Below are 12,717 nucleotides of genomic sequence, written 5' to 3'. Positions count from 1 at the left end.
ATATATATATATATATATATATATATATATTGAACATTGTCTGTGTATCGTAACTTTGCGACATACACCACGTCATGCGATTTATATGGAATATATCCGCTACAGACACATTCCGAAATACGTTATGATCAATACTTCACATAGTTTGATGCTTTACAGTCCCTGCAGCGTAATTACGCAGTGATCGCATTATAACGGCCACACGCGGTACACTATCGATTATCGATGTAAGTTGCGTTAATAAATAAACGATTTACGAATTGGAAAACGCACGACCAACCGGCGACAAAACCGTACTTAAATCGGCGAAGCGCGACGGCAGAGCGGCCCGATAAAGCGAAAAAGGAATATGAGAAGAAATGCCTCCCCCACTTCACTCTCTCTCTCTCTCTCTCTGATTCCCTTTCTCTCTTTACTGTGGAATTGTTCTAGATTTATGAGCTCCAGGAGTTCAGCCATTCAAATTTTTCAACCGCTCCTTCTTGCCTCGGCCGCGGGCTCTCAACCCGACGAGGCGCAGAAGGAAACCGATATAGAAATGGAGGGAAATAACTTCTCTCGTAGAAAGGTGCTGGTGGTGCATGGATCGGATATTGATGAACTCTAATAACGTCGATATAAAAATTTGTAATGTCCGTCTGGTTTGATCGTTAGCGTAAAAAATTGCGTCGCTCACAGTAAATCGTTAACGAAAACTTGTGTTCATACACTGCATTTAAATTGTATTGTACTACCTGTTGACGATATATGAATTTGAAGTCGATTTTTTTTCTTGAGTCTGATGCAAAACAATTACCAATTGTACAAAATAATTAAATGCAGAATAAACTGTGTGTCAAAATAAAATTCACTTGAAATTGATTTGATTTCAAATTCATCGACGAATATGCTGTTAATACAATAGACTACATTTATTAAAAACTGGCCAATCACAGTCGTTCCATTCTTTAGAGAAATAGCTACGATTGGTCAGTTTCACAACTACGGATGTTACTAAACTCGATTAAGAGTGTCCGTGTAAACATAGTCATATAAACTCCAAGCATGACAGTTTATGTACTCTCGATGTACTCTAACTCCATATACGACATCAGATTTCATGCCAGCTCTCTTAATAGTAAACTTCGTAGTCGCACTGTGGCGATAGGAAACGCGCGAAATAAAACTATCATTAAAAGTTGCCGAGCTGGACGAAACTTATAATACTGTGGTAAGATATATTTTCGCTAAGAGAACTTCACCAATACATTCGTAACACATAATTCTAACGGTACGCCGAAGAAAAAAAAAAGATTCATGAATAAAAGATACACGTTGACACAATCCACGCTTTTCCGAGAAAGTCGCTCGAGAAGCATCTCATCGCGATCATGCCAAGTTCGGTTCTCTGACAAAGATTTTCTCATTTTTCTGTATAATTCCATTAAAAGAATTTTCAAACAATGTAGGACAAAGTTGGAACAATTCGAAATGGCTGTTAAAATTATTTTCAAGAAATGGACAACCAATTTTTCCCTTCTCATGCATAGTTCAATTTTTTAAGTCCCTATTCTATAATATAATATATTATATTGCTAAAGATTACTAAAGTATTATTTGCAATTAGAAAATACTTATATTAGAAATTATTATTAAAGATGAAGAATATATAAGCACATAAATGTTTAAACTTAAAATTCATATTTTTATATCACATTTATATATATATTTATATACTAAATAATTCTTGACTAATGACAGCATCGTCTCAAAGTATCAAGTAAAATATTAACTTCTTGATTGCGCCAATTCATTATTGCTTACCAACCTCTGTTGCTTTCCCTTCATATAACAATAAAACTTGATTACATAATGCAAAATGACTTATTACTGTTATTTTCTTTCGTCTTGAAATAAATTAGTTGCTTAGTGCTCAAGGTTTTTAGAAATCTCATCCTAAGGTCACAATAAACATATTTTTCTCTTCTCTCTCTTTCTCTTTCTTATCTTATTTACCTCTTCTGGCTTGGCATAAAACAGTAATAAACATTTTTCTCTCTCCTTGTGTCTTATCGACAAGACTCTTCTTTGTGTCGTTCACAAAGTGTCTCCCCACAAAGCTCGAATTACGCAAAGCCAAAAGAGTTGCCCTCTCAAAGACCATGTAGTACACATACTTAACGGATCGCTCCCTGAAAATTAGAATTGAGAACGCACGGTTCCAAACTATCGTATACTCTTGAATTTGCGTTCTTGACATTTCCACCGTGATCTATATATATATGTATGCATATATATGTTACACACCACGCTGCATACTGCGTGTGCAAGTATTGCAAACTCACGTACCGATCTGTATCATGTATCGGATGGAGTCGCTTGCTCGCTGCACCACGATAATAATTATCGTACCGGTTCGGTTGCATTGTGAGATGCGCTCGAGCTCGAGCATAGCATACTTCGAGGAGGGAGATGAAATGAACGGAGGCATAAAGAGAGACGGTGAAGAAGAGAAAGAGAGGGCAGAGAGTATAGAGAGAGAGGACGAGTTATAAGAGAGCAAGATGAAGAGAGAGAGAGAGAGAGAAAGAGAGAAAGCGGTAGTACCGGTCCAACGTGTCCTCGTCGAGTACTTGGAGGCACGTATAAAACGTAGGTAGGTAAGCGTTGTCTTACGCCACGCTGATGCCAGTGCCACTGGATACCGAGAGAGTATTCCCGACCCGGCTATTTTCATCCATTTACCGTACGCCAGCGCGTGACAGAAAACCTCGAGTTTTCTTCAACGGAGCTTCGAAGAGCGAAATTAATCGCGCGTCGGTCTTTGCGGAAAATTCTCGATCGCTCGCTTCTGAAGCGGTCTTACTTCAATAAAAGGAAAAAGCGGAATCGTTTGATGGGAATTGACCAAGAATAGAGGTACGCGTCTAGATTGCGTTCTCTATATAAAATCGATCACTTTAGCAATGATCATATATCAAAATTAATAAACGATGCTGTGCGTTTGTATGAACAGGATTTCGAGTATCTATTTGTTATTTCTACGTACATAACTACTTACATTTAACATAATTTAACTGTTTCCGCATAATTCCTTTAGCGGTTTAACACTTGAATCTTTAATAACGTAACTATATCCAATTCTGTTTAACAATCATAATTCGTAATCGTGTAAATGTTGAACGGTTATCAAAGTATAAAAGGTACACATACTCGAGACAGAAGAGTATAATTCAACGCTGCCGTTTTTCAATTTTAAAACGTCTTTTTACATCGCCGCACTGACGGTTTAGTGTGGCTTAGGAATGCAGAAATATACGACAGAGCATATATACTCGGAGAATATATTAGAACCGTCAAAGCTTTTATTTCAGCTACGTGGCGGATCTAGCCGGGACGATCACGAAAACACCACGTGTCGGATGAAATATCGGTCCTTTTACGTACGAGGGTTTAAGAGCGACATATGCGCGGGGTGCATATGCGTCCCCCATGCGTCGCGACGCCACGCAGGGTGCCACTGGATACGTTAATTCATATAATGGCCCGCTATTTCGCCCCGCATAGGAACCTAATTCAGGTGTAATTTTCCATTTCGCGCGACTGCGTGATATCAACCCCTCCCTGCTTCGCTACTTTGCTCTTGCGTTAATTAAATTATTGCGAAAACGCCAACACAAAGGCAAAGAAATTAGTTCCAATTTGTGCTCAACACATTCACGGTTAGAGTCTTCTAGTCGCGTCTAGTCGTAGAAACTAGAAGCTAGATAAGAAAAGTCTCCGGGCCTAATACGCGCTACGGCCCGCCGTTGGTGGTTTATCTCGGAACGTAAAGTCGCATCCGAACGAACGAGGATACGAGATATCCCCTACGGCGTTATCTCGCGACCGGGATTTATTTACACACACACACACACACACACACACACACACACACACAAACAGACAGACAGACAGACAGACAGACAGACAGCACACCCACGCACCTACGTTTATCACCGAGTTAACGTAACTCAGATTCCCATCCACTTTTGTCCGAAGAAACGGCAATGGCGGTGGCAGCGTCGCGATATCCAATCTTTAATTCGCATCTGACAGTTGCCGAGGATTTATCCCCTGTTTCTCAGACATTCCAATGCGCTCCCAGACATATTCCAATCGCGAATTTTTGAAAATCTCGCCAAATTACATTTCATACTTTTTACATTTTGCGCTGCTCCAAAATATATACAACGTTCACATTGTTCATTCAATGCATAAGCATTGAACGGAAGCAATCAATACAAATATGAATAACGTATCCAAATTAGATATTGGAAAATCGGAGAGTCGGTTGGATTAAATTATTAGCTAACTATGCATAAATCATTTTTCTTTCAAATCAGCGAATATTTTATGCCGCCGATGATGCCCCGTTTTTACACGAAGGTAATGATTAATCGTTTTTATCGACAGGACTTTTAGCGACGCCGGGATTCACAGCTACAAGGGAATTCTCTCGAGAATCGATGATATGTTAATGAGGCGATAAATATTTATGCCGCGCGAAGGCCAGTCTGCGATTGTTACGGAATTATATATAGAAGAGTGTCATCTGTATTAATAATTAAGTTGCGGCAGTCGGAAACTCGCGTGGAACAGACAGCTCCTTCACGGTCGGACGAATTTTTGACGATCGTAGAAATGAACAGGGAACTCTCTCTCGGTGGAGGAACTCGGCTGGCATATTAAACGTACCGCCTCCAAGCCGCGGCGATAAACTTCGGAAACGCCTGGCGTGCAAGCGTGCGCCGCTCTACAATAATTATAATGTGCAGCTAAGAAACAAGCTCGCGGAAATTAGAAGGGAAATGGGCCGCGGTAATTTGAAAATGCAGTCGTAAACCTCGAATAACTTCGGGCGTTTGAGATGTTACTACTTTGCGCGATGCTGCACAATCTCGGATCTCGGAAATTGTTACGGGCTTTTTCAAAGCCTCGAGGCATCCATTAATTCGGCGTGTTAATACGGAAAACGTGCACGTAACGAATGTCGTAACAAATACATTACCATACTCGTCGTTCTTAACGCCCACGGCGTTTACTTCACAATCACGTTGAACATCGCGAATTATGCATGATACATACATGCTACAATAGTCCGACGCATCTTCTCCGTATACATGTATCTAAAATACAGTCTGCTGCACTGTTACATTCATAATGTCAAATTATATCCAATTAACTCAAATTATATCCAATTTGAGTTATTTTTAATTATTTCTATATAGATCGCAAATTGCTGCTTCTACTCGACATGTCGTTAATTTAGTCCATTAAAATAAAATAGAAACAAAGAAAATGTAGAAATTCAAGAATAACAATATTTAATTCATAAAATATATCTATTAAATTGGAATCAGATCTAGTTTATTATTTACAATATATATATATATATATATATATATATATATATATGTGTGTGTATACGTTAATATGAACGTTGTTTACTTTGAAACCAGCCACATAAATGGATCGATTTACATTTTAGCACACGTGAAAGTTAAAGTTAACAAAATATTATTTTTAATTCAAGAAATTGGGTTACCATTGTTCTTTTGACATTTAAAAGTATTTCAAATCAGAATTTTTTTCTTTTGAAACCTATTATAATTCTAGTTGAGATAACCGAGATTGATACAATCAGAATCTTTCGGTTCGTTCATCTTTTATCAAAATTTTCCTCAGTGTCTGTATTTAAAAATTTAAATGTATCATCTACACAAAGCACAATTAAACGAAAATATTTATCAAAAATTGTATTTGTTTACTATAATATCGGACGCAGAATTTTTAGCTAGAAACAAGGATCACATGGCACAGGCATTTGATTGCAAAACCTTGTTAGATTCGCTCGCGAACATTGTTTTTGACAAACGCAAACGTGCAAAGCAATTTTTCGACGCGTCACCGCTACAGAAAAACTAAACGCACGCAAAATCCTACGCGTCCACGGACCGCGTTTATCATTTCCCGTCACTTCTTCGTTCCCCCGTATAAACGCGTACCGCTCTCTTTCTCTCACTCTCTCGCGTACGCAGCGTCGACGTCTTTGACACCACGGCGACGAGCACGGTGTGTGCGCTTAAGCCGTTTTAATCCTTCACCCGTACGTGATTCAACAGCGGAAGCCTCGTCGCCGAGTGTAATAATCTAAACGTGCGAGACACGCAGGTTTCAATCGTACAAACTTGGACGGATCAATTCATTCTGCTCCGTCACCAAAACCATATACCTAAGAGACAGAGGGTAAAGAAGAGTGAAAATCGTTTATTACATTCTCTCGGGACTCTCTGCGTCTCCTAATGCCCGGTTTCACCAACAGATAACTTACTGGCGGATGGGTCTATATATAGAATTTCCTTTTGTGTGATAGTATTGATTCAACAAGAAAGGCGAATACGTTTACATTGCTGGTGAAAAGACCTAAATCGACAAAATGCGATACAGAACGGTGAATATAAAATTGTGTGGAATAATGCAAGGAACTTATCGAAAACGGATATCGGTATAAGATAATAATTAAAAAAATTGTAACAAATACATGAATGTATTAACGATTAAAAGCAATAATGTAAAGAAATTATTAGTGAAAAGCATTATTGAACAACAAATGAAATTAACGAGAGAAGCCAGTCAATAAGTTATTGTAACATTTTAAATAATAAGTAACGTTTAGGAGGAAGAAAGAGGGAAATTCAAGATAGAGAGGGAGAACGAGACGAGAATCGAGTTGAAAAAGGTAGGAAAAGAACAACAATCTACAATAGCTCCTCTCCGTCGTTCTTCGTATCGCTGCCATCGTTCTTTTTCTTTGACTCTGCTCGTGATATCATTTCCAAGCTTGCAACGAGTTATACACAGCGATCGGAGTGAAGTGAAAGAGAGAGAGAGAGAGAGACAGAGACAGAGACACAGCGTTTATTATTAGGTTGCAGGATGCAGAAAGGATTTTATGGTGCACGGTATGTACGAGGCAGTTGCGCGATTGATCGAATAAACGGAATGCACTGTGCTTCCGATGCGTTAATCCGAGAATCGCTATTTCGAGAAGGAGAAGCAAGTGTAGCGCATTCATAAAAAATGCAATGCGCGCATCATGCGACACGCACTAAATCGCAAACTCGTCCGGATGCAAAGCATGCATCGAGTGAGGATTACGAGGATTAGTATGTTCCACGGTCAACGGGAGTTTATGTATTATGCATCGGAATACGATAGCAGGCGTGATGCAAAAAAAAAAAAAAAAACCTCCCAGGGAGATAGAAGCGTCTTCGCAAGATTTTAGTTTACGATATCGGTAATGTTGCACGGAGCGCTTTCAAGGTGCGCACCCCACCTAATACACCTTATATAACGCATTAGCAATTAATTTCGTCACCAACGCGGGGCCCCCGGTCTTCTTGATACCTCGAGCTTAAATCCCGTAAAACGGTATTAGCAGCGACGAGCCAAGTACCGATCTCCTCCGTCCGCTCGTGAATTTCATATCGGGCATTTAACCGGCCGTTTATTCATCGTCTAATCTTTGCGCGGCTTTTTCACGCCCAGCCGCTTTAAAGTCCAACAATGTAAGTACGCATAGTTTTAAACTCCTCGAGAACGGAACTTCGGGACTTTCGTATTCGCATTAACGGGCGCGCGATGCGAATGTCGGCGGGGTTGTGTGCGTATGCTTCTGCGTCAGTATGCATTATTACTACATGACGTAGTTGCTACAATCTCGAAACTTTGAGCATGAAACTTTAAATAGAAATTAAACACGAGAATACTAATGGCATGGAGCAACACATATCCGTGTTAAGATTAGCGCGCACGTACTCCTAATCTGTTTCATCTAGAACGTCTGGATTCATGTAGGATGAGGTCCGATTTGTTGAATGTAATTAAAATAGTTTCGACACACACGTAACTATCAAATAATTAATTTTCTACACACTGTGTTCCAAATAAAATGTCAATTTTAACATCAAGAAGTATGGTGGACTTTCCGAGACATGTAAAAATGTTAAAATTAACATCAGTTTTGTCAATCTGTGAATGACTTGCTCCCAATGGATGGGTGGCTTCCTTTTTTTTAATATCGCTGAGGAGGACTCCAAGTCGAAACGTTCAAATATAATAAAAAGGAGGCATCATACAAATCGTTTGAGTAATTATTTTCGATAGAAAAATTTTGCACTCGCATATCTGGGCTGATTCTCATTAGCTTGCTTCCAATGCTACGTTTATTGCGTTTTTAAGATTGAAAGTCTTTTAATTAATTTAATTATTTTTGTTTGTTAAAATTAACATTTTATTTTTAACAGTATTTGCGCGACTATCGAAATCAATTACGATTGCAATAACAAGAAAATGTAATACAACATAAATATTAAATTTTGAAATATTAAGTGGTCTGATAATAACAATAATAATTACTTTTACTTATTGCAACTCTTTATCGCTTTATTCATTCATGCAGGCACTTCATCGATTGCATTTACTATAGATAACAAAGATTCTTAAGTCAAGTGCCGATGCAGTCATCTCGATACAAAAAACTTGCAGTCTCGTATTCATTAAAGAAAAAAACGTTACTTCGAAATATAATTGTAATTGTCATCATCAGATTTCTTGCGTTATTCGCAAAGTGCTTCAGTACGACAAGGACATTGATTTGCAAGTTTAAGCGTTAATTCTCCAGTTAATCAAACAAACAAAACTTTTCTCTCATCATAATAAGAACCCACACACAACGGAAAAAACATTAAAAACAGGTATAAATATTAAATATACATATAATATTAGAGAATAAATATACGTATAAACATTACAGAAATAAAAAAATACTAATACACACAGAAAAATACATACTATACGTAAAGTAGATAATGATACGTGTTTCAAATATTTCAAAAGTTCATGTATCTACTAATCTATTCTATCATAAGTTCGTCACAAGTATTAAATTTCAAACAATATTCAAATTTCAAAAAATGTGAACAAATAACAAACGAGAATTGGCACAGTGAACGGTAATTAGCTTTAAAAAAGCTTTAACAGATGTTCAACTACAACTATATAGATTGTTGTTAGTGTCTCTATCTGCCGAAGAAGGCTAGAATACTAGTCGAAATATGTATAATTTAATTTATTTAATTTTATTATGTAAGATAAAATTTTTTTGAAGCTAATTACGTACCATTCACCGTGCCAATTTCTAAGTGCTCATTTGTCATTTGTTTATATTTTTTTAATTTGTCATCTCAGAAATTTGAATATTGTTACCTTTATTCGAAATATATTCTAAATCCTTAAATTCGATTGCTTTATGATATATAGAATCGTTTCTTCGATCAATTTTTTAATATTTTCCAAAGAAAATTAATTCTCATTTTGTATATAATAATTTATTTTTATTTTTATTATATTTTAATATTATATATTATAAATATAATTTAATATTATATTTGTCAAAAGACATTCTCTTTGTTAAAGATAACTGTTAAAGATTACTTGAAGAAAAGAAACTGAGAATTTTTTTTATCAACAGAATGATATTTTTTGTGTGTAGAGATTAAATATAATACACAGACACTTAATGTATCTAGAGAGATATAATATACAATATAATATACTGAGAGAAAATACAATAAATTATTTCAATAGTACTAGCTGAATATTTATTAAATGTAAACATATATTTATAAACACATATATTATTAATAAATGTGTACATATATATATATAACAAAATGTTAACATATATTATTTAGTGTAAGAACCATTAATGTCATTCAACTATCATTTTGAGTAAAAGTTTATTAAAATTTACATTTTTTTCTCAGTGTATGTATATTCAATCTCTGTTTCTAACATTTTAATTCCTCTAACATTTAATATTTATTCCTATTCCTAATAGGAAATTTCCATAGTGCGCAGCGTCTTAGGCCAAAAGAAAACAGGAATTTCTTCCATTGTGCGCAGAAGGAACGCAAAATGGAATTTTTTTTGTTATTTTGAACATCTTGGAGAGAGAATCTCTAATCATCAAGAAACACAAGTATAAATAGAATCACCAAACTAAATATATCTACCTTTTCTTAAACAGCTAACATTATATATATTACGTTCACAAACGACTTCTATATTAGGTTAATCAGGTAAAATAATTAAATAATGTTGTTGTTATACATCCAATTGGAATAAAAACATTGCGCAAGGAAGAAATGGAAAACATTCAATTTACTAATGTTATCACCGTGATAATTGTCATTAGCTTTTCGTATTTAATTGTTTACAGAAAACGTTGAATTCGTTGTAGGCGATCAATAATATTCGAAACTCAAATGAATTAATATAGAGTACTGCGTAAGTAATAAATAAATCCACTGTATATCATTGTCATTAATGATATTATCGTTGCCATCTCTTTTCATCGAATCCTCTCTCGAAATCATATTGACGAGTAATAATTTGATACATTATTCCTACAAAGTAATTTGTTATATTATTTCTTTCATTCCAAATAAAGATACATACGCACGTACGATATATTTCTCTTGGAAGAAATTTCCTAATATAAAACCAAACGTTATAAAGAAACGTTCCTTGAGAGATTTTATTCAAAATAGAGATACACGCGCTGTACGATACGCGTATCTCCACAGAAATTTCTTACTATAAAATCAAATGTTACGAAAGAGAAAAGAGAGTAATCGCATAAAATAACGATCCACATTCGCTCTCGAATGAATAGGAAAAGAGCGTGTAATTCTCGTGTTAACGAGAGTTCTGCGTAAAAAGTGTCGGATTGCAACGTAAACATTTCGCGCGAGACCATCTGTCTGACGTCTATATGAAACAAAAACAAAAGAAACGTTCGCGCGAAAGGGCGCGTCCTTCGAATTCCTCACGCGGGGCAGAAACGCATCTGCTCGTTCATAATTGCGACGCGTCGACAAGACCATCCAGATGGAATTATCGTAATTAATTATTTAAAAAAAAACAGTTGCGATAAAAAGAGAACGAGAGACTCACCCCGCGGAGCGTGGCAATGTCGACGGCTGCCGATGTCCCGACGTCCTCCCAGGCGGTATCCTCCTGGCCGAGGTCACTAACTAGAAGAAGCCCGTGCACATCACCCATGATTCTCGTTTTGGCTGGCGCGTTTTCACGACGAGAAACTTATCCGTGACACTCTGCGGGGGCCGGTGCTACGGGCGGTGCACGATACACACACGGGCCGCGAGAGAACAAGAGAGAGAGAGATAGAGAGAAAAGAGAGAAAGAGAGAGAGAGAGGAGAGGACGCGAACGGCGGCGACGGCGGCGTCGGCGGCGTGGTGGTGCGGCGATCAGGGCGGATGCACCAGGTGCCTCGACGATCATCGCGTCATGTCTCTCGGAGCGTAGCGGCCGTCCGCGGCCGCAGACGACGATCCCGAAGCTGCATTCCCCGTAGGAGATTTATACTGGTGGCCGCTGGCTGCTGCTCCTCTTCGTCCGAACTCGCGCCGCGAGTTCGCCTCCTCCTCATGTGTCGCGCGCTCGTCCGCTTCGAGTTGGCCGCGCGCGCCGTATACACTATATACGAATTTACACCACGTCGTCTACCCGCGGGACGATCAAGATTCGCGGAGGAAATTTCGGAGCACTTTCGGCGGGGCGTCACTGTTTCTCTTCTACTCTCTACACTCCGCTGTCCGGCACGCTCGCGTGAGGCGAGTCGATTCGCGCGAGTACGCGAGTCAGATCTCACGATCGGAAGGAACACGCCGCTCTGGTACATACATCCGCACACGATACACGTAAAAGACGGAAAGGCGCCGTTCAGCTACTTGAAGTGACGCGATGAGCCGCGAAGAGCGAACTGTAGATCCGATCCGCGCCGCACGGAACACAGACTCGACTGAGCGACGTGATGGCGCCACGGCAGGAACACGACTGAGAGCGCCGCGTCGCGACACCGATGGTACTACGCCGAGTCAACGGCTCGCGGCGTTACGGCAGCCGGCTGGTGGGGAGAAAGAGAGAGAGTGTGTGTGTGTGTGTGAGAGAGAGAGAGTATGCGTGCATATGTGTGAGTGTGTCGGAGCACGAGCGAGATGGAGGGAGCGGCGCAGCGCAGGTGCGAGTGAGACCGCGCGATATATACACAAAGGCGACGTATGTACTGTGCCTCTCACGCGATAGGCGGTGTCGTGGTCCCAGGGCCGCACGGATCGAGCTATTTTGAAGGGGAAAGGAGGAAGGGAGAGGTATACGCGGTTTCACACAGCTCTCCTCGTGTATGAGAGACTGGGGAGCGAAGTCGTACCACGTTTCCGAGAACAAGTTGACTTACTTATAATCTCGATCTCATCTCCCGACGCGACCCGTTCGCGCACGACGCTGATAACGCGACTAATTTCGCGCATTTCGCTGATTCGATAACGAGCGTTTTGATAAAATGCGAATACGAAACGTGCGAAACGATCGAATTTCACTCACCGCGTTTTTCACTCCGCGTTATCCGATGTAGGCCGTCATGGCGTCTTCGATCACCAACGAATTATCGGCGGTATTTACAGTTCGTTCTTATTTCGAGATAGGCCGTCCGACGGCCTATTTATCTTCAAGAATGATCGCGTAGTTAACAGTTGGACAGTTTTCAAACGTCTATTTGTATTGAAACGGGTATGCACAAGTAGACACATCACGCGTAAATTCGCGACAT

At 39.0% G+C, this 12,717-nt stretch overlaps 1 protein-coding gene across 1 annotated transcript in view; it reads right to left on the bottom strand.

Moving 5' to 3' along the window:
- Positions 1–11,569, bottom strand: part of LOC108746433 (insulin-like growth factor-binding protein complex acid labile subunit) — a 238,114-nt gene extending 226,545 nt beyond the window's left edge. Inside the window, exon 1 of the mRNA XM_018483209.1 lies at positions 11,041–11,569. Within this exon, the coding sequence (XP_018338711.1) occupies positions 11,041–11,148 (108 nt within the window). The 5' untranslated portion in view covers positions 11,149–11,569. The remainder of the gene's footprint in view (positions 1–11,040) is intronic.
- Between the last annotated feature and the right edge of the window lie 1,148 nt (positions 11,570–12,717).

The sequence above is a fragment of the Trachymyrmex septentrionalis genome, unplaced genomic scaffold (assembly GCF_001594115.1).
Source record: "Trachymyrmex septentrionalis isolate Tsep2-gDNA-1 unplaced genomic scaffold, Tsep1.0 scaffold17, whole genome shotgun sequence".
Lineage (NCBI taxonomy): Eukaryota > Metazoa > Arthropoda > Insecta > Hymenoptera > Formicidae > Trachymyrmex > Trachymyrmex septentrionalis.
Note: the sequence above shows the minus strand (reverse complement) of the source record. Positions and strands in the feature narration are given on the sequence as shown.